Source organism: Zosterops lateralis (genome assembly GCF_965231275.1).
Source record: "Zosterops lateralis genome assembly, chromosome: 13".
Lineage (NCBI taxonomy): Eukaryota > Metazoa > Chordata > Aves > Passeriformes > Zosteropidae > Zosterops > Zosterops lateralis.
Genome location: NC_139773.1, coordinates 13,245,568 through 13,268,524, shown reverse-complemented (window position 1 = coordinate 13,268,524; position 22,957 = coordinate 13,245,568). Strand labels below are relative to the sequence as shown.

General features: G+C 46.5%; 1 protein-coding gene across 2 annotated transcripts in view; it reads right to left on the bottom strand.

Annotated features, from left to right (window-relative positions):
* The window catches only part of NTRK3 (neurotrophic receptor tyrosine kinase 3), a 207,081-nt gene that overhangs the window by 75,754 nt on the left and 108,370 nt on the right, over positions 1–22,957 (bottom strand). For both annotated transcript variants that reach the window (XM_083870824.1, XM_083870825.1), the window contains exon 12: positions 16,969–17,157. In XM_083870824.1, coding sequence (XP_083726950.1) covers positions 16,969–17,157 — 189 coding nt within the window. The remainder of the gene's footprint in view (positions 1–16,968; positions 17,158–22,957) is intronic.

Genomic DNA, 22,957 nt, shown 5'->3' with positions numbered 1-22,957 from the left:
GTTTTTGCAAGAGAATGTATGAAATGCCTGGAAAGCTCCTTGCAGCCAGCAAAGCACCGATGAGGTGAGTGAGGAGCCCTGTGGGGGGCTGCTGCTGTGCAAGGAAACCCTCACTCCACCCCAGAGCAGAGGGTGAGGGGGAAGGTCTGGCACAGCACAGCAAGGCAGCAACTCAAGATCTAAGCCCAAAATGTGTGTCTGCTGTTGATTAGGGGTCATCATTCAAAGGAGGGAGGAAGGACCAGGAGTCCTTTCTGACAAGCTTTTCCTGGCAAGTGGTCTAGCTGTGAATTTTTGCTCAAGCAATCAGTTCTGAGCTTAACAAACTACACGTCTGCCAGGCCCTTCTCTGTCCCAGTTTCATTCTGGGTCTGCAAATAAGTCTCCCTCTCACATCGATTCACCTAAATGCACAAGGCATTTAAAGCACTTGAGCCCAATCTTATTTCACACCACGTCACTCTGTGTAAGCTTTTATGTGTCTGCCCCACTTGAACCATTGGCATGTGCTGATCAAACATCAGCAGAGATGAGGGGCAGTGAAGGGGCTGAGCTCACAGGCCTCCAGATGGGGAGGCACTGCAACATGGAAACTCCTGGGAACAAAGCTATCCAAAACCTGTTTTCCCTCCACTGAAGGCTTTCATGCTTGAGAAAGAGGAAAACAGCTTTACTTAAAAAATAAGGAAAATAAGTCTTTCCTCTTCGCCATCATCTATCAACAAAAGTCCTGCTTTCCACCACAGCTAGGACATCTCCCCCTCTATTTTAGCTGTTCCTTGAAGCAAGAACTCACCACACCACAGCTAAAATATGCAAGGACATACACTTCTAATGGCACCTCCATATTGCACATGCAACTAAATGTGAGAGATCACAGTCCACAGCCCAGAATTCAACCTCACTATCAAAACCAGCCTGTGCACAGAGGAAACCAAGCTGAGTGATGCCAAAAGTGCCAGCAGAAAGCAGGGAGAGCGTGCACACAAACCTGCTGCGTGTGGGACACGTGGGATGTCCGGGGGGGAAGCGTGAGAGGGAGGCAGAGAGCGATGCCACAGCAGGGAGCACGTGGCAGGGAGCAGAGGAGTGCAGGACAGGGGCTGAGAGCTCGAGCTCACACGTGTGGGCCTGACAGCACAACGCTGCTGAACATTTACTCTCACATTACGGATTTAATGGCTTTTAACAGGAGACTTTGTAAGCGATCAGGAATTGGAACAAAAGGAGCTGGGGGAATAATTATCCTAACCAGGGGAGCTAAAGAACATGGCAAAATCTGAGCTGAGCAATCATGCTAATTAAAGGCACCCAGAAGAATCAGGATAGAAATGCCAAATGGTTTTCACTCTGCTGCCCTAATCCACTAACAGCCTCGGCACTTTGACTCCCACCAGCTGCGGGAAGGACGGCTCTGGGTGAGTTGGTTTGTAGCAATAAATGACAGAGATAAACAAGTGACATGGGGGGGAGCGGTCCCCTCTGCAGTGGAGCCTGAAGCGATGCTTGGCCCGCCAAACTGAACAGTGGCTGCTTTGCACCAGCAGCCTGGGAGAGGACCAAATGCTCCCACAGCCTCCAGCTGAGCAGGAAAGATCCCAACATCCTTCCCAGAATGCAGAACAGCTGCTGGCAACTACCAGCATGAGGCTGAACACAGCCCACAGCCACAAGCCTGGTCCTTCAGGCTCAGCCCTGCTGTGTCACTGCCTCTGCAGGGAGCTGTGTCACACAGCTCAGCACACTGGTCTGTCCTGGGATGTGTTCCCAGTGCCACACCAGAGCTCTGGCAGCACTGAATATGCTGCTCCTTCGTTTGCATAGCTTCAGTCATCACAGGGTTGAGTCCACTCAGATTTGGCTATCACATCTTCTGTGCAGGAGGCATCATCCTGATCTTCTAATACTTAAAATTCCAGCTGGGGTTCTTGTCGTGCTAGCATCAGAAAAGCAACAGCTAACACTGCAACACATGGGCACATTTTCACCCAGAAATGTGGAGATTTGACAAATGTCCATGTTGCAGAGAAAAAAAATTATCACTACTGCTCCAGCAGACTATAAGCTTTACAGACCCCAATAAAAACTCCCGTGCACTCAGCTAGTGTAAAACCCAATCGGACTCCTCAAGGAGCTGCTGAGCCTTGGCCTGATGGGGATTTCAGGGGAATATCTTCTTCAGATATACCTGAAGTCCAACAGGACATCACATGCCAAGCTGGATGGGTGCACAAACACAATTAACAGAACAAGACAAAGTGGTGAAATCACCCACTGAGTACAGAAAAGTCTCTCTCTGCCTTTCCTAACCTCCAGGAGAAGGTTCTCCTCAGATAACTGCTGGGATGAGATGTGTCTCTTCTCCCCAGCAGTGCAGACCTGTGTTTTGCTGCAGTCACCTGCATTGGCACAGAATGAGAGCTGTGCTGGGGAGGCAGAAAAACCAATGCTAACAATTGCCATCAAATAACAGCTTTCTATTTAAAAAACGGTAGGTTTTTTGTTAATCAACAGGTCCATTAACATGGAGCAAATACCTCTGTAATGGACACCCACAGGATCACAGCCTGAACTATTTGTGTGCAGCATCTTTTGATTGATTCACCCTAAAGATCATCAAGTAAATGAGAGAGGATGTAATACTTCTGCAGGAAACATTCCACAGCGGATACATTGATTGCAACACTCAGCCAGCTGCCGTGTGCCAGCCTCTTCTTAAAAAGACATCATATTTGATTCTCTGATTAAATATTTTGAAATGGGAGAAAAAATGAGGCCTAGATTTGTACTTCCTTCATGGAACCTGGTATTCTTCCAGGGAGGATCACACAAGTGACCAATGTCCAGTCTCTTCCCTCTTGTCCTGTCCTCAAGATTTATGATTCTATTCCCTTGGTCCACAGAGACCACTGCCACTCCACTGCCTGGCCTCTTCCCACTAAATCCTTGGATCAAGACAAGAGAGCCTGCTTGGTAGCACATCTGGAGACCTGTTCATTTATTCATTCAACCCCTATGTAGATTTTGCCTGCCAGTGCCTCTCTGACTCCTCCTCTCTCACCACAACAGATCCATTTCCAATCAAAAACCCACTGAAAGCCCAACAAGACAAGAAAAGACAGGGCTGAGAATGAGGAATACCCTGAGATGAATACAGAGTCAGAGAGTCCAGGACTCATGAGGAAATTAGCAATGAAACCATCAGCTGAATAATTTGCCCCAGCAGCAATCCCAGCCAACAAGGATGGCCCTGGAGCCAGAGCCGAGAGCTTGTGCACTCTGCAGCTTGCAAAAGCAGGTTCTTTTTCCACAGACCAAATCCCAGGCTGACACCTCCTTTATGAGCTGCTGAAAAACACCATTTTCTGGACAAGCTCTGCAAAAACACAGTGACACTTCCAGTTTATGAGCAAGCCCTGCCACCGCTCACCGAGCCACAGCCTTGGAGCTGTCAGAGCTGTGCTGAATGAGAGCAGCGGGGCCAGGAGGCTGCTGGCAGCTCTGCCGAAGGGACGTGCTTATTTCACATGCAAATAAGGCACACAAATTGAGACCAGACCCTCCTTCTCCCCTCGGAGCTACTCGTAAATTACAGAGGCGGAAGGCAGGTGAAGGGTCTTTGAGGCAGGTGAAACACAGTGGTACAAAGGACCGAGCATCTAATTGGAGACAAAAGGAGAAAGCCAAACACTCACCCAGGGCCCACAGGGAGCCACAGCTAGCCCTCCCCTCCTGAGATAAGCTCCATCAAGAGAGTGTCCAGCCTGTTGGATTAATGACTCCTTGAAGCTAATCAACGGTGCCGGCACCTACAAATGAGGGCCCTTCTCTGCTGCAGCTTCCATCCTTTCTCCCCTTCAGCACCATCAGGAAAATAAATAAATAAAATAAGCCTGCAGAACCCATTCAGGCTCAACTACATAGGACATTACAACCAGGCAACAAGGTAAGTGCTGCAGGTGTAAGCCTGGCTGTGGATTCTGGGCTCCTGCCTCCTCTTTCTTCTTTTCAAAGAAAACAAAATTGAGTTTGCATCGACTACTGAGAAAATGAGACAACATTATACAGGACACGACCCTCTGCAATCAAATTAGGTCTTTGCAACACCACATCCAGCATGGAGTATGCAGCCCTGATAGGGTATAGGATCAAGGAGAATGATTTTATGCAGTAAACTTTAAAAATAAAAGGAAAATTAATCATATCAGGACATCCACCATAACTAGAGTAAGAAATAAGTTCAGAGTGGCACAACAGGCAGCACTCCTGTATCAGGGCTTCCCTCCCAAGTCTTTCCTTTGTCCCTGCTCAAACTGGCCTGATGCTTCTCAGAGCTGCTCATTACACAGCAGAAGTTGGGAAATATTTTTGCCACTTGATGCACAGCTTCCTTTCACCCAGAAGCTCTGACAGTTTTCAAAAGAGTAAACAAAACAAAAGAGTAAACTCTTTCAAAAGAGTTCACAGAGTTTCCAGCTGTGGCCCAAGAGCAACATATCCAAGAGTGCTGATTTCAGGGGTGCTCAGATCTGTATAGACACAGGACCAGGTACAGCAGCAGTGCTGTTCCTCACTGTACCAGGACTGTGGGGATGTAGATGTGGAGCCTGGGTTCTGTGAAGCCTGGGAGGGGAGTTCTGCCACCCCAGGCTGGTCAAAACTCAGTTCAGCCAAAATCCCTTCATGCCTGTTTCACCACATCAGGCAGAGGAATACACACCCAGTATATTCATCCTGCTACACATGGGAAGGAGGACACAAACCTCCCTAAACTCATGATTTACATAGCAGTCCATAGCAGTAGTTTCCCAACTGCATAATGAGTACATTAACTTTGGCTAAGCCAATTCTCCAGAGATGAAGAGATGGAAAAAATAATCGAAACAAACTGTGACAGAGTTTTTGATTAAGCAGTTGATGATCAATAAAAGTTATCTGCGGGGCACAGAGTGTTAATGAGCCACCATTCCTGTATCGAAGAAACACCTGAGCCCACGGTCCCTGCTCCACACAGCCCACAGAGGTCAGCAAGACCTGCTCCTCCTGGACTGACAAGGTGAGAACATGGACTATGGAGTCCACTGATCTCACCTGCCCTCATTCCTGTTAAAAGGGTGATGGTGGAAGAAGGATGAGAATTAACCTTAAAGCAGGACATGGCTAGAAATAGAGGAATAAAAAAGGTTAACAGACTGACTCAGACTTGAGGTGCTATGTTTGGGGTAAAAAAATAAATTGAAAAGGCATTCATAGCCTTCTCAGACAGCCCCATTTATTTAAAGAGGCCTTGGAGCTCTGCAGCTGTAACACCAACACCTTTACAGCAGGGAGCAAGAAGGATCAGCCAGTGGGGCTACCAGCTCCCTGCCACCAGTGACTCAAGGCACAAAGTGACCCACACCATATCCTGTGATTGCTATCCCCTTATCCTTTCCCCTACAACAATGTCATTGCAAAAAAAATGTTGAATTTCCATAGTTCTTAAAATCCTAAATTCATCCCCAAAGATTCTAAGGCATTAAAGAGAGGACTTTATAGAGAATTTCTCATAATAATGTAGCCACCTGTTGAACAGCACACAGCAGCAAGGCTGCACAAGGGTTTCACAGAGAGCAAGTGGAAAGCAGAGCTTCATATTAAAGCTATAGAGAAGAGACAAGGCTCAGATCAGCAGACACATAAAATATCACTACCTCTGCCTGAATTTAGCTATTTCAGTGTAACTAATCATTTTGCTCTTCCAGAAATGTCTGGAGAACTGTTAGTGACCACAGGGAGCTGCTAGGATCTTTGTATTACATTTCCTCCGAAAGTTGCCTCCTCTGACAGCCCAGCCCAGCCTGCCTACAAAAGGGATTTGTTTTCCCAAAACCCACTTAGCCTTCCTGTCCTTAGAGGGTCTAGGGAAAGCTGAGAAAAAATCAGCAGACAGGATACTCGTTCTGAAGTGTCCCACAGGGAGCAGAGGGGATGAACAGCACATTAGGATTTCTCCCCCAATTTCTCAAATTCTCACGGAACTGGGCTTTGCAATTGCCCTCTGCAGAGCCCATGTCAAGACAGATCATTAATACTACCCGACACCGAGGATCTCTTGTATTAAAAAAGCACAGCAATTACTTAGTTCAAATCTCTATATTATTCATAAGATCTGTATCTATCATGGACATGGTATTTACACTGCTATGGGGAAATGTAATAAATAAGGCAATAAGCGTTTCCTTCCTCCAGGTCAAGATGAAAGTCTGCATCTTAGAGAGCAGTGCTTTCCTTGGGCAGCCAGGCTCATATCCCAGCCTCCCTGCCTAATTCCTGCAGCCAGGAACTAAAGCCAAGTTGAAAAATGACTGCTTTTCCTCTGAGCCCAGCACTCGGGTTCCAACACACTCCAGTGAAGCCAGCCAGGAAGCAATGCCTACGTGGAAGGAGACCTGCAGGGAGAGGTCTCTTCAGAAGTAGCCAAGAGAGAAAAGCAGAACACATTAAGGCTGTAGCATGGCCCTCATGAAGGTGGAAAGGGAGAATTTGATCTAAGCTATCTGGAAAAGAGCAGGAAAAGTTCAGAATTGCCATTTTCTGGGATCATAATATGCAGCTGACAGCTCCAAGGATGTGTTTATCCATCTAACCCTCTGACTCCAAAAGACTGGCTGTGAAAGGACTTCAGGTGGGGACTCATAAACATGCAACATGGTCCAGTGGGCTGAACATGGGCCAGGCTGCTAGCTGTCAGCAACCTGGCGTGACCTTGAGCAAATTGATGTCTTTCCAGCTGCCTCTCCTCATCCATAAAGTGGAGATGAAGATGCTTGGCAGTCCCTTGATGGGCTGGAAGGAGAGATGCCTCTTTCCAGGAAATAGTAGAGATATGACATGCCAGGTTACTTCTCCTCATTAAGAAGGGGATAAAATATACCCCAACCCTCAAATACTCAGCTGCCTGCTGTGCTCTCAGTAATGTTCCCCTGACATTCAGACTCTGCTGGGATCTGGCATAAGAGCAGAACAGTCCCACCCCACTCCATCTCTGGGATTTGCCCAGAATTTATTTTTAGCACAGCCTCAGTGTGAACATTTGTGGTGGGATTTGTATGAATTCATGCTGATCTCTGACTCTGAGCTCGTCTCACCCTGGCTGTGCCAATAGCCGGGGCTGTCAGGAGAACAGACAGCACAATCTCCCCCAGCCCTCACCAGGAGTCTCACACGAGGCACACCCAAAGCCTCCTGACTCATTCCACCTGTAGGAAGGAATCTTTGGGCAGCCACTTCAGGTGGAGCCATTCCTGCTGTCCAGGGTAACTAACTTGTTCCAGAGCATAAAACAAGTTAAACGGGGCCCTAAGCTGGGCTTAAAATGACCTTTCAAAAGCATGCAGCCCCAGCGAAATTCTTTATTTCCCTGGTTCTGGAATGTGAGCAATGGGATAGAGCAGAAGCCATGGCCCATGTGAGAGAAGACTTGGAAGATTGGGCTGTAACTTTCTGGTGCGCCAAGCCCTCAGGTACAGCCTGAAACACAAGGTCCTTGCTCTTGCATACACCTGATGGCCACCACCTCCCTTGCTCAATGCTCCTCATCAATTACAGCACAGAGACATAGAATGACTGATACTTTTAATACAAGGGGCCTGTCATTTATTTATTAGCTGGCGACAGGCCCTGCAGCCCAGGATGGATGCATTATAAATCAACTGCATTTCTAACCATTAAAAATTCATCCAATTCATAATGTAGGATGCCTATAATTTCCTTATTAGTGTTGAGTGTGAAGGATTTTTCTTTCTCCTCCCTTGGCTCTTTGCTTTCCCAAGATCTTGCTCATCTGAGGATTAGCTTGGCTTAATCCTGCAAGAGGGAGGTGGAGGGGTGAGAAGGGCTGGGAGAAGGGAGACAAGGACTGAAGAAATTTTGTTCCAGTGTTTTCTTCTAATTGCAATTTGACATATATACTTAGGAGACTTTGCTGTCTCCTGTCACACTTATGGGAGCGAGAGAAAATGCTTGTCCTGAATTTAAGAGATGTTTGTAGGGGAAAACAAAATGTCCCTTTTATCTCACAAAGGGAAAAAAGGAGTATGGTGGTTGAACAGGGAAGGATGATGTAAAACCTGTTAAAAGTACAAGATAAGAGCAGGTGTCCATACATTATAAACCAGTGCATTTGAAATAGATCAAACATATGCATGAGATTTATATATATAAATAGGTAAGTATAGTAACCTTCAGACTCAGTGCTCTGATTCAGTGAGGAAAAATAGGTTAGTAGGGCTGAAAGAAAGGTGTGACATTTTTACAGACCCACAGCAGTGAAAAAAAACTTCAGGTGCTGCTGCAGCATCAACAAAGGAACTTGGAACAAGCATCAGAAAAAGCTGAGTCTACATGAAACTGTAAATCATCACTTAATTTGAGTACTGCATCTCATGTTGACCATGCTTGACTGCAGACAGCAGGACACCTTGATCCTTGGTGTGGTACGCAGAGAAATGTTGATGCTTTCACTGAGCCTCAGTTTGTTCCCACCTCTTAAAGAGATGTATCCAGGGAGGGGCAGGGAGAGAGGGTTTGGACAGATTCAAGCAAGGCTCAGCACTAGGCAATTTGCAGTGTGTTTAGGAATGAGTCTGCAGGAATCTAAAAATGGATTATGCAATAAACCCTGCCATAATGGGAGACAAGCCCAGGCATTGAGAGCAATCCTCACACGCTGTGACTCCAATGTACTTTTCACCTCGAGACGACTGCATACAAATCTTACATCAGCTGCACATGGAAATGGGTTTGCTGAGTTCTCCAATGGGCATGTTCACTTCAGCAAATCACATCTTGTTCAACAAGGGCAGTGCTTTACTCTCAACCACAGTGAAAAACAGCTGCTTCAGGTCAGGGTTTTGGGAACACACCAGCAGAAGTGGTGCTTCCATGGGCAGCAGCACCTTCCTTTATCAGCAGGATGTTGAAGTGGACTGGAAGTGCCCAGTAATCAAAAATGACAATTTCTGCATTTTTGTTACATGAAGCAATCATGTTCTGCTCCACCTGCCCTGTGCTGCTGGGAGCCATCTCTGTCTGCCTGCCCCATCTCCTCAGAGCCAGCCACCACACAGGACTGGCAAACAAAAGCCTCCTTCCACACAGGAAACTATTTAGGCAGAATGTTTTCTTACATGGGTCTTTCCCCAGGTTTCAGGATTGAATAGGATGTTTTGGGCTGTTTAGCCCAAAAGCAGCACTAAGCACAGGTTTGGAGTTTTTTAACCTCTACTGATATGCAGATTCTCTGCTACATTCTGGGTTTTACATCTTGTCCCACCGGGCAGCACCACCAATAATGTTCCTGCTGTGTGTGTGGTCATGCAAAACTGCTCCAACTCCTAAACAAAAGCAGCTACTTTTAATTAGGAATCACAATTTAGCCAGACAATGAAGGAACAATGAGAACCTGCAATCTCCAAACCAGAGAGTCACCTCCTGTCTGATCACAGTGAGGCCCCACACACTTCTGAGAGATTTTAAACTTAAAAAAGAGCCTGCAGAGACTGAAAAGTCACAACACAATGTCCTTGCAAACTCTGGGAAAAGAGCCTGCAGAGACTGAAAAGTCACAACACAATGTCCTTGCAAACTCTGGGAACTCCTGGTTCCTTCAGGGGTACCGCATGGCCAGGTACCACAGGCACATCCCCTTTATCCCAGGAATGCAGGGGTACCCCAGCTGCCAGACTTTCCCAACAGCCAAGCATCTTAGCCCCAAAAACTCATTCAAAAACAAGACAAATGTTTAAATGAGGACCAAAAGAAATCAGTACCACCACTCTGCCCATGCACACATACACACACCAGCCGTTTTTACAGCGACCCACAGTAAAACTCACACAATCTATGAGCCACTAGGAGGACACTCTTGACACTCAGGCTACCTGAATCTGCAGTAGCCTCAGGCTGAGAACTGTGTTGCTACCTCTTGTCTTGCAGGGATGAAACCACACCCATGAGGAGTGCTGGCTGGTGAACACAGCCCTGCTCTCTCTGGCACAGACGCCTCCTTCAGGTTTAAGCACACCACAAGCACAAATGGATAGGGAGAAGCACCAACACCCAGACACACAGCAGGTAACAGAGGGAATGAAAACTTGTTTTTATCCCTGTTGTGTGCCACTCCTCTCATCCTGCCACGATGAATCTGGACTTGTGCCAGACCATGGATGAGTGGAGAGGGAGCGTGGAGGGTGTGTTTGGAGGCCAGGGAATGCTGCAAGAGGAGAGGGAGGGTATGAGTCCCTGTATGAGATGAGCAGTGGGCTGGATATTAGGTAGAATATCACGGTGTACATACACATCCTCCATGAGATGCTGCATTCTTGGGCACTCTGGTCCAACCCAATTGATGCAGGGATGAGGCTGACAGGCAAAAAGAACAGCCTGCTGCACTAGAGCTACTCCAAATCCAGTAGGAAAACAGGTCAGGACCTCCTCTCATCTGGCTTGTTAAGTTCTTGACAGTTCACACATCATGAGCTCCCTTCCTGAAATTGCCCCAGGCAAGCCAACCCTGCTTGCTGGCCCCACAGACATCAGGATTAAACAGTCCGGTGGAGATGCTTTTAAGCAGAGGAGAAAGCTGAGTTTTATATGAGAAAATACTTCCTTGTCAACCCCTTGATGTCTGTATCCAGCAGTATTTCCACAACCAGAGCAGTCTCTCCATAGTCTGGTCACCATCCACAGCCCAAATCCACATTTTTCTTGATTTAAGGGTTTCTCTTCCTCATGGATCTTCATCACCAGGAACCAATGTATCATCACTCAGCAGTATTGCCAGTGTCACTTCCCCACACTGGGGCTGGAGCCTGCTAGTCCCCCTTTGATCCTGGGTGTTGCTACAAATATCTCCAGTAAACACACGTTAAAGCAGCAGAAAATGGATCTCAAATCCAAACAGCAGCAGGTGATTGGACTGTGTTCAAACCAAATCAGATGCCCATCCCTTCTGGAGCAAGCAGGGCTGCACTGCTGGCTCCAGCAGCTCCTCCTAAAGCAAGCAGGGACCAGGCAGAGCCACGCTGCTCTTCTTCCTCATGGTAGAACCACGCAGGTAACATCTCCAGAGCTGGCTGAGAGGTGAGGTATAGGCAATGGATCTTGCCAGGCTTTCCAAGACATCCTGAAAAAACCTCATTTCTGTAGCACCATCACAGCAGGAAGTTCTTTATGCAACTCAAAGTGCAGGTGCAATAGGTGGGATGGACACTCCACTTCTGCAAACGTAGGTTGGACTACTGGAAAATGTGGATATTTCTTCCACTCACTCTTTCAGGGATAGAAGAAATTATGCAGAGCAGAAAATAGCCCCAGGCAGGAAAACTGAGAGCTGGAAAGGTTGGATCAAGTCCCATTGTCCATAGTATGTCCCCTGTTCAGGTCAGAGGTTGCAGCCCGAGCAAGGGGACAAGAAGGTGATTCTGGGCACACGGGAAGTTCGGTTCTCCTCTGGTGGGGGACAGAATCAGTAATTTTGGTTGCTCATACATTTCTTCAGATACCTAAAACACCTGCTCTGGGAACAGCCAGCCAGAGCTCACAAGGCTTCTTCAACATCCAAATCTTTTGCAGGATTTTCATGTCAACAATTGGAGCTCAGAGCAGTTTCTATGAGAGCCAACCACAAAACATAAAGGAGGGAAATTTGGAGGCAGAAGGTCATTGCAGAGGCCCCCAAAGCCTTCACCTGTTGGCAGCTGAGCTCTGAGGTCAGGGCTCTTCCACAGCCCCCAGCCACAAGCCCAGACTTTGCTATGAACAGTGTGGAGACACAGCACAGAGTAGCAAAACACACATGAATGAGTAAACAGCTACTCACAGGTCCTCCTTAAAACCCTTAAAATATCTCACATGAGCTGAGTGAGAAGGACAAGACTGTAAGACCAGAGAGCTCCAGCACAGAAGTCTTCATCCACAAATGCCTAGTTCAGAAAAGTAATGGGAGCTGGGTCCTTCTGGAGAAGTGCCTAGGGACTTCATTTTAGAGGAGACAAGAGGAAAAGAATGGTTTGGAGAAACAGCAGAGCTCTGTGTGAGGGACTGAAACCTGTAGAGCCTGGCCCCAGGCTGAGCATGGGGAAGCAGAATGCTGCTGTCACTTCACCCTGCACTCCACATTTATATTACATAAAAAGAATGTTTGACAAAATCTCTTATCCCTGGAAAAAAAAAAAAAAAAAAAAAAAAAAAAAAAAAAAAAAAAAAAAAAAAGTTTCTTTTCCACTACCAACTGTTTCAGTTTTCTTTTTTAGGCAAATAAAACTACAAGCACTTATGACTTCAGTTTTATGTTGTTGCTGTTTTTGGCAAAAATGAGACCATGAACTGACCAAAAATAGAAATGCTGCATACTTTTTATCTTCCCATGCCCAGGATGAACAAAACACACTAGGCAAACAAAAAAAAATTAACAGTGCTAAGGGTAAATATCCTTTTCAGTTTTCGAGGTCTATTGAAAGCAGAGGTAAGAAAATCTATTTGTTTAAGAAATATGATTTTTAAAATGACCACGATGTTCCCTTTAAGCTGCACTGAAACACAAGATAAAGACAGGGTACTGAGTGAAAGAGTGCTGATGGCGCTTTTATTGTGTGATTTGCCTTGTTTTTTTTCTGAAGTACTTCTTTTTAGCCGATTACCATGTATTTACAGTTAGTGTAATTATATCTAATTACTTAATTAGCATGAATACGTGTAATTACTAACTTCGAATATGTAATTATGTCAGGGCAGCCTGTAATAAATGAGGTTGAAAAAAAACCCTCATTAGGACTCTACGAAAGGACGGCTGCTCCACCCGTGTGGAGAATGCATCCCAGTCCCCAGACTGCGCCAGTCCTGGAAAACACAGCCAGCTCCAGTCGTGGCTGGCAAAAACCTCCCCCAAATTCAAAGAATTTCCCTCAAAAGTCCAGCTTCACAGTACTTGTTGCAACTGAACATCCACTGCTGGGACGCAGGTGGGGATCCGCCCTCCAGATCAATTTTCTCCATCAGGGTTTGGATTTTTTTTCTCCAATTTGTGTCATTCTCCACAAGACCTGTTTTGTTAAATGAGAAATACAAGGGAACTGAACAACTCCAAAAGTGTACTGTGGCATTTGAGTAAAGCTCGAGAGATCAGATCCAAGAACTAATCTGCATCTGATGCATTGTGCTTAGAATTAATTACTACTTAATCACTATTATTAAAGTAAAACAACCTTCTAAAATGTTTCTTCTGAAAGATTACCAATATTTCACTGCAGAAATCTCCAGCTTCTCAAATTACAAAACCTGAATTTTGGGAATTCAAATCCTGACTTTCAAGAGAGGGAGATAAGGTAAGAAGCTGCTGTTACTGCCAAGGCTGCCCAGAAGGACACAGAACTGATTTCTGGCCACAAATGTGGGTAAATGCATCATGTTTTGCATTATCAAAATCTCTGACCATAGGCTGATGTTATGTAGTCCTAAACTCTCATTCTTATCACTTTCTCTGCCCACTGTGCTTGCCACAAGTCCCATTCTTCCCCTCTGGTCCATTTATTTCCAGACACAGAGGTGCAAATTCATCACAACCTGTTGCTCCTCCTGCTGCTCTTTGCCAAGCAGAAATTGGTTTCCCTTCCATGTGCACAGGATCAGTAGAAAAAGGCAGTTTTAGCTTATTCTTCTGTAATCCACTTATGGTTGGACTGTCCACATTGCCAAACTCTTTCCTTCATCTTCCAGGTAGTGCCAAGGACAGTTGCAGCAAGGACAGGATACAAACCCTCTGCTGCCCAGCACAGCATGATGTTACAGCACAGAGATGGGGGAGTATCTTCTCAACAACTAAATGCTTCAACAGGAGAAAACAGAGTGTTGCTGGTGTCTTCTGTGGCTCTTTGAGAACCCCTCATCCAGGAAGGGAAAGAGAATTCTGAGTCAAGCTTGTCCCACCTCTGCACTAAATCAGGCAGTAAGGAAAAGAGGGTAAGACAACTGCAAAAATCCCAGAAAGCCAGAAGTGAGGGCTGGTTCCTGTGCCCTTCATCCCATCAACACAAGGACAGCACATTCCCAGTGAAGAACAAGTCTCTGTCTCCTTGAGGACATATTAAAAAGAAGATCCCATGGGACAGCACTGCACAGAGGGAGCAAGAGGCCTCCAGCTCCACAGGCAGGGAGCTGCTCTCCATATTTCAGCTGCAATTCCATTATGCAGAGCTAAGTGGCTGGGAATAAACATCCGTCATCCCTGCATGATAAGTGATGCTTGCTAGTATGGAGGGTGACAGAAATCTATATCACATCAATGTACTATTAATACTGCATTAAGCATATAGAGTTTGCTCCCCTCGTTGCAGCACGGCAATGGGAATCGGCATGTCCTCGACCCAGGCGGCATCCAAGAGCACAGGGATGTTTGCAGGAGGAAGGAAGGAGAAAAGCTTCATGTTGGAGAGGGAAAAAGCTTGCTGAAGAGGTTGCTCTGGCAACAGCTCAGTGCAAAGGAGAGATGCTGGGTGTCACAGAACACCTTTGCTCACAGCTGGGCAGCAGCTCTGGGGGAGGTGGCGGCAGGAGTTTGCATCTGTACAGGCTCAGCTGGGCATTGAGGCCCTCCCCAGCCCAGAGGAGCTCTCTTTAGAAGTGACAGCAAATGGAGAAGTGTTTTTGTCCAAGCTTTGCACAGGGGAAGAGAAAAACCCTCCAGCATGACAACTACGGGGAGAACAGGAGCAACAAATATTCTCCAGCCCAGGCTTATGTTGAGTAGAGCATATCAGATCAAACAAACCCCTTACAGCAAAAGCTCCCCAAAGCATGGTTAATTTAATAGGTGAATTATGAAACTTTCCAGCCTCAAGCAAAGCCACCAGTGAAGTCAGAAGTTTTGACCAAGTTAAGGCCTGGGGACTAAAATACAAAACACACACCAAATTCAACTCTGCCTGACAAGTCAAGGACCAGGTTTTGTCTTATGAATGACAAAGAAATCTAAAAAAAATAGAGGTTTCGACCTGCAAGCAACCAGCTATAATTTGCCTCTTATTATCCCCCAAAGGGAGTACCAGTGTTGTGGGGTTTGGTTTCAGCCCCATTGCCTTGCAGTCCTGGAAAACCTGGATCATTCCCTCCTGTGGCACCCTTCAGAGGAGAAGCGCCTCCAGATGCCACCCCAAGCATCTCTGTGAACCCTTCAGCTCCTACTCAAACAGCCCCGTGAAGCTCTGAGGTCAAATCCTGCTGTGAGTGACTTCCCCTGCAACCCACCCAGCTCTGACAAGTCCTACAGGGCAAAGGCTCAGAGCAAAACTTAATCCTTTGAGGTTTAAGTTCTGCTACTGCACAGCCTCAACAGCACCCACGTCTTGCAATGGTCGGCGTGCAGATTAAAGAGATTTGAGACAACACAGGAGGGAGAGGAAGAAAAAGTAAAGCGGGGGAGCCCTCCCTCCCAAGCCATCAGAGTTTGTAAATCATTTTGAGATGAGGTGCTATAAGAAATGTAAAATATATAATTAACAGCACAGAAAAACCACGCTACATTCAGCTTCTCCACTCCTGCCTAATCACCGCCCTCCTCCTCCCCTCTCTACAAACAGACCAAATTTAGCGCATTAAAATGAAAATCAAGCGGAAAGCCAGGCACGTTCTTTGGGTACATCCCATTGCTCTGGCAAGTGAAGGACGGTGCTGAGGGCTTGGGCACAAGCCAGCAGGACCCACGAGGGTGCACGGTGGGGGCTGCCTGAGGGATACCTCCGTGGGAGCATCAGCTGCAGCTCCCCTTCCCCTGATGGAGGAATGGAGGCCAGGAGCAGTGCGCTCCTGCTGAGCACTTAATGCCACATGGCTTCCCTTAGGTTGGGAGATGGCCCTTCTCCCTGTTTGCAGGGGCTGAGTTCTGCCTCCTGCACCTGTGAGTCAGCAGCAACCAAAGGAAGAGCAGAGGTGACATCAGCACAGCACTCCCTGCTTCTGGCTGGCCCACAGAGACAGCCCAAGCTGAGGGCTTTTCACCTTTTGTTTTGCAGGATTTTTATTTTTCCAGTTCTACCTGGAACCAAGACACACCAAAGGGATGTGCAATATAGCAAGAGAGGAGTGTGACCCAAACCTCCTGCCTTGCTCAGCTTGCATCTCAGAGCTGGTAATAGGCCTGGGAGAGCTCAGCTACCGCCTGTGAGCCGCATGCTGGGGAAGGCTGCATCCCACCACTCGCGTGGGAAGTGGTGCAGGACTCCCAGAAAAGCATCCTTTTACACAGCACTTTTCTTTTATGCTCAGAATTTAGAAACACAAAGTGGAGAGAGCCTCTTGATCACCTCCTGCTTGTCTAATGAGCCCAGTTCATGATCCAAATTTATACAGGAAAAGATGCAGAAGCTTTACAGAAGCCCATAAAAACAAGACATCCAGCGTCTAAAATTCCTGGAGACAAAGCTAGTTCCAGGCATCTGTCACACCTATGCCCATGTATCCTGAGCTTCCCCCTGGCCCTTTGGGGAGCCAAAGAGGCAGCCCCATGATTGGGAAACTGCTGGAGGAGGAAGGGGAGGCAGGTCCTTTCCCCAGCCAAGCAGGGGTCACATCCATCCCCATGGTCCCAGGAGGCTCTTGCTCACACCTGGGACCTCATGCTTGGAGCTGATGAGGAAGAGCCCGGCTTGAAATGGCACTTTCAGGCAGGGGGGGAAGGTGACAGGTGGGTGGCGGAGGGAGGGTGAAGGGAGGTGAAGGTGAGAGTGGAAAGTCTTTTCTGGAAGCATCTACATGTATGTTGTGATTTCTGAGACCTGAGATTCACTTTGGTTTCTGGACCATACCAAGACCCCACTCTCCTCAAAAACCTCCTTCTCTTCTTCCTCATCCTCTTAACCTCTTCCTCCTCGCCCTCCTCCTTCCCCCACCCCCCCAGCCCACCCCTGAGCCCTGTCGGGGCCGGGCACTCACATGTGTCTGGCTTGTGGCAGTTGTGTCCTTGCCGGAAGTACTGCGGGTTCTCGATGACGGGGATGCGCGTCATGCCTATCACCACCGTGTCCGGGCCCGCGTCCAGCGACGACGGCGTCGTGATGCCGTGGTTGATGTGGTGGAGGGGGCTGGCTGAGTCCTCCTCTCCGCTGATCACTGCCACAGGACCTGCAAACAGCACACACAAATCCATCAGGGATGGCAGGGGACAGGGAACCGGTGAGGTCTGTGGATCATGTGCTCATGGATTGATGTGTGCTGGCAGTGGATCACCACCCGCCTGTCCTGACATTCCTGAAACTTGTCCCATCCCCTGGGCAGGGTAGGGAGGATATCTCAGGTTTTCCTTCCTGGCTTTGAGGTACCCTAGACTTGTGGGCCTGAGAGATTTTTAGCCTGCTAGCAGCTGCTAACTTTCCCAAGGAACAATTTCTCAAGAAAGCTTTTTCTCAAAACAGTCTTGGTAAATGACTATCCTTTTTCAAAACAATCTTTGTGCAGCTGGTGTTTTCTGTTTCTCTAATTTAACCAATGGCATTAAAGAGGTGTCATTCCTATTCACCAATCACATTAAGTCTGTATTGGAACATCTTATATAAAGTACTAAGAATTTAGACAATAAAGCCTTCTTTTTCTATGCTCTTTGCCTTCTGAAATATTTGGAGTCTTTTGTGTCCTACAGCAACACCAGAGTAACAATCCTGAGGTGTTAAGCAGCTGTAGGTGACGCCACACTAGAGGTGAGTCATGCAAAAACTCCTCTCCTGGGGCTGTCATGAGAGAGCAGTTGCTGTGGTGCCTGTATACTCTGGCATCACAAGCTTGGCAGAAATCATAACCAGGCTTAGACTGGAGGAACATCACCCCCAAAGAGTTAGTTCACCTCAAATCCATATTTGTGCTTTGTCTGTTGCCCAGTGTGTTGCCCATCTTTTTGCCCTCCTGCAGCTTCACCTGGGCAAACTCAGTGAGCCCTTCAGTCAGGCTGATGCCTACAGGGGCCACAATGTACAGGAGCGAATCCTGCTTATTCCCATCACTACCATCGCACATAGCAGCATCTTCCCCTTGCCCTCCTGACCCCCAAAAGTTCACAGAACCATCAGACAGGCAAGAAAATGAAGCAAAATAGTCAGGCATGCAAGATGGGAGCAATGGAAGGCTTCTATCCCTTATGTTTTATTTTGGTTTTAGATTCTCTAATAGTTGTTGCAGCCATTCTTGCTGCATTGGTGTTGGACAAGATAGGGGACCACAGTAAAACCTTCCATGAGACCTTTTTAATATTTTAACATGGGGAGAGAATCCACACTCAACAAGTGACACTCCTTTTCTCCTGTCTGGATGTTACCAGGGACTACCAGAAGCTCAAGTAAAACGGAACAGAGATGCTGCTCTTAGGCTTTGAACTTATTCAGAGAAGCCAGCCTTTTACCTACATTGCCTACAAAATGCTCATCTCCCATCAGTATTATGCACAATTACTTTATTATGTAGCACTGGCAACAAAGAAGGGAGTCTTCAAGCCATTTTACTCTCCAGAGCTACTGGGAGGACGAGGCAAACACCGGCTCCATGCAGCCATTCTGCCTGCATTAATCTAGTCTAAAGGCTGCTCATTTCCAAAGCTTCAAGTATTGTTTGTTCTTCCAAGTGGGATATAATAAAGTTATTGTGTAATTAGCAGAGTCTTGGCAGCTATGACAGGTGTTTTAGTCACGAGGAAAAAAACTCTCTCCCTTTACTGTGAATTCCTTCTGGCAGGTTCTGGCTTTTTTAACATTACTCCCCGGGCCCGCGTGACTTTCCAGATCTTGAGGTGCAAAGGCAAAATTCAGCTCTTGATGCAAGATGCCTCTGGTAAGATTACACACAGTGTATTTCTCCAAACACAAAAAGCAAATGGGCAATTCTGGTTTGAACGACTTTTTCCTTCACAATGTCAATTCATAGCACACAAACCAGGGTGGTTCAGTTTTACATGTGCACATTCCTTCATCCACACCCTTCACTGCTGGCCAGCCCAGCTGTGGTGGGAAGGGGAGAACTCTGCATTTCAAGGTGCAGTTAAAAAAAAAAATTATAAAAATACCAGCTGGTATAGACTGGTGTAAATAATCTGAGGGAAGATCATAAAGATCTCCCTTGCAGTGGGGGAGGCTATGGAGGGCTTGCTGCTTTCCTTAAGACAAGGTGTTGCTCCAAAGGATGGCACCTCATCAGGGAAGGGGATGTGGAAGGCCTCTCTGGTGAATGATAGTGGATGAGGCTTTGAGCAGACTTGTCTCATGGAAGGTGTCCCTGTCCATGGCAGGGAGGTTGGAGTAGCTGATCTTAAAGGTCCCTTCCAACCCAAATCATTCTGTGTTTCTATGTGAACAAAGTTTTCATTGCCCTCTGTTTTCAGAGCAGAAACCACACCTTGGTGACAAGGAGCACAGAGGATGTGACCAGCCATGGCACAAACACCAGGCTGGCACAGACCCTGCTGAGGATGTGCTTCTCAGGGACTCACAAAGACCTGCCAGCATTTGACCCTTGCTGTTCTTGCTTGCTCAGCACCTCCTCATTTTTGGTAACACAGATCAAGGCAGTGCCCCTCTAGCACAGGCAGGTTAAAAGGACATGGCTTACATCTAAAAGAGCAGGGGACAATCCAGGAAGTTGGGTACTTGTGAAAATAAGCATAGCAAGCATCTATTAGCCAATGTTCTCATCCCCATTTCCCTGACAATAAACAGACCCAGACTTTGACCTTCTTTACACTCCACAGGGTTGGTTTTTCTCTGTGGTTTACTTCTTAGGAGGACTTTCTTCATGTGTTGTCTCAGTTTCATGCCCCAAACACATCCAAGATCTTTGAGGCAAAAGGTAACCACATCTCAGCTGATCCACAGCTGGACTCCCACTCCCCAAGGAACACTGTGACCTGTGAATGGACTCAGCCTCTGAGTCATCATGAGCTCAGGTCAATGTTACCAAGCTTATCCATTTACAAGACCTACCAACCCTCAGAAGCCTCAGAGCTGAACTCTGATTCTCTATCTCAACCCCTTCAAATTTCTGCAAAACTGGGAAACCCCAAGAACTGCAAAGGCAGAGGCACCACAGGGAGAACACAATATGTAAAGTATATTCTACCCCTGCAGTAATCCAGGGACAGTTTACTGCCTCCAACTGTACCTCCAGGTCTTGAAAAAAACTAAAACACAGTCTCAAGTATCCTAAGGAACACTTACAACAGATTACCACTGCATTAGCCTTCCAGCTTTCCAAAACATTTCTAGTGATTGTAGACACTGATCTGACATGGCCTAGAATATATAATTCAACCCAATATCCTCCAAAGGATATAATTTGATTAAAGGCAATTTTCAGTGGAGGACTTCTCCAAGTTTCTCCTATTAGGTTGTGGGGGTTTTTTGGGTGTGGTGAGGGAGTATAAATCTGGACAACATTAACTCCTACAGCCACAGTCATGCAGCTTTATCACATTAATTTTCTCTTCCCATCTCTTCTGGCTGGTCACTGCTGAGATCCAGTTCCCTCTAAGCCCATGGCCCATCTGTTGTCACTCTGAAACTCAGAGAAGTGCTGGACTCACTGTGCAAGCCTGAGACAAATTTTAAAAACATTGTGGATATCAAACAGCTACCAATCACTTTTATAGGTGTGACTATTGCCCTGACTCAAAATATACTCTGCCATTAGCAATTTCTGGAAATAAAGCAGCTACCTAGACTTCAAATTTTTAAATCTATCTTGGCAATAGCATGTATTTTTTGCTTTTAAGTAGGCAAAGGGGTTCAGTTTTCTGATGTATAATGCTGATGAATGGGTTTATTTGGAAGAATTCTCACTGGTTTCACCAGTGTATTTTCTAGGTAAGGTTAAAGGGAAAAAATGAAGCAGAAAAAAAACCCAGACAGTACAGATTTTAAACATTTAGGTTTACCTTCCATTTGACAGGGAAATGTGCAGAGAGAGATAGAAAAGAAGACAGTTTTGTACAGTAAAAATGTATAATAATAGACAAAGGATAGCTTGGAGCTTGGAGTAATTCCTAACATACCATCCTGTGATTTTAAAACATTCTATAAAATATTTCAGAGTTTTTCAGAACAGTGATGCAGTAGCTGTTTCTGTGAATAACTCAGCCCGTATTACCGACAAATGTACTGTGTATATTAACGACTGTGGTAGTTAACTACTACTAAATGTACTGTGGATCTTAACTATAAAAAGGGTCTATTTGTTAAAACTTTAAGGAGTCCATGTCCATTCTGAGCATTGAACCTGTTTTAGCTGTCCTCCAAAAGGCTCTACCCTGGCTCTCCTTTCCAAGCAGGGCTCTCACCAGCCAGCACCATCCCCACTGTCTGTGAGGACAGAGCTGAGCTCTTTTCCACACTAACCCCAGACAGTTTTCCTGACAAGGCCGCAATATCAGCAGCAGTGATGGAGGCACTCCATCACTCCTTTTCCCTGTAAGGAAAGGCTGGGAAGTTGTTATGGCTGCCCAGGGTTACCCCTGAGTGAAGAGGCAGCCACTGCTCCAGCCCAGCACTGCAGCCACTGCCAACCTGCCCCTTCACAAGGCCAGAGGGAGAGTCAGCCACAACGACCTGGAAATCAACACCAAATTCATCTGATGTTCACCAAAGAGCAGTGAGGCAGCTTGGAAATGTTACTTTTGGAAATGCCACAAGCAGCAATTCTGTTCTGTCTTCCCTCCCACTCTCCTCTACAGCCAACTCCTCCTTCCTGAGAAAGACACCTCACTCAAACACCACCATTCCCAGCCTCATCTCCACCCTCTGTTCTCCCCCAGCCTCCCAGTCAGGCTACACTCCATCCGTCCGTCCATCCATCCATCCATCCATCCATCCATCCATCCATCCATCCCTCCATCCATCCCAGCAATGTTCCAACTCTTCTCACTTTGCATCCACCCTGATATTACCGTCTCTGTAAACGCTCCTCCAGATTGCCCCAAAATCTCTGCTCTGAATGAGAAAATCTCTCATTCTCTGTTCAGCACTGTTCCCTCTGGCTAAACTAGAGCTTGCCTTGGTATTTACCTTCACCTCCCTGTTTACCTGGAAGCTCTGTGAACAAGATATAGCTTTCAGTCCATTTCTGTGAATTGCCTGGTTCATTCACAGTGTTATACAGACAGCTTGTTATTCATGAAAAATAAAGCAAATAATAATAGTAATAAATAGCTTAGGGACCCCTGTTTGCAAGATCATATCATAGTGGGAAATTATTTATCAAGGCTAAGAGCTATACTTTATGATAAAACAGGCTCAGGAATATAGGGTACTGTACAAATAACCATAGATTAGAGAAGATAATGGTCACTTCTCACATATCTGTAACAGAATTAATGCCCCAAGGCAAGCAGGTGAAGAAACAACAAAAACTCCAGCTTGTCATCACAGTAACTTCTGCAAAGCAACAAAAGCAACTGAAGGTGAAGAAAATATGACCTCTAAGGGAAAACTGAAAGAATTATGCTTTGTGTTCAGAGGAGAAGACTGAAGGGACATGTGATAACAGCCTTCAAATATGTAAAAGGTTGCAGCAAAGAGAAGTATAATAGCTGTTCTCCACGTCCACTGGGGATAAAACAAGAAATAATAGGTTTAAATTGCACTGAGGGAGATTAGAGTTTGAATGTTCTCCCTGATGCCTCACGGTACGGCTGGTTGAGCACTGGAACAGATAACCCAGGGATGCTGCGGGGGCTCAGCCACTGCCAGGCTGGGAAAGGAAAGGTTAAGGAAACTTCTTTCAAGGACAGTTTAACCACCGGGAGTGATGCTGCTCAGAGCCTTCACAGGCTACAGCCCTTTTTACCTGGAGTCAGTGTTCTCAGCATCTTTCCTTTCTGATGCTTCCAGAGAAACTCCAAGGAGGGATCTCTCCAGTGCTGCAGACCAGGTCTGGGCAGCATCAGAGGCAC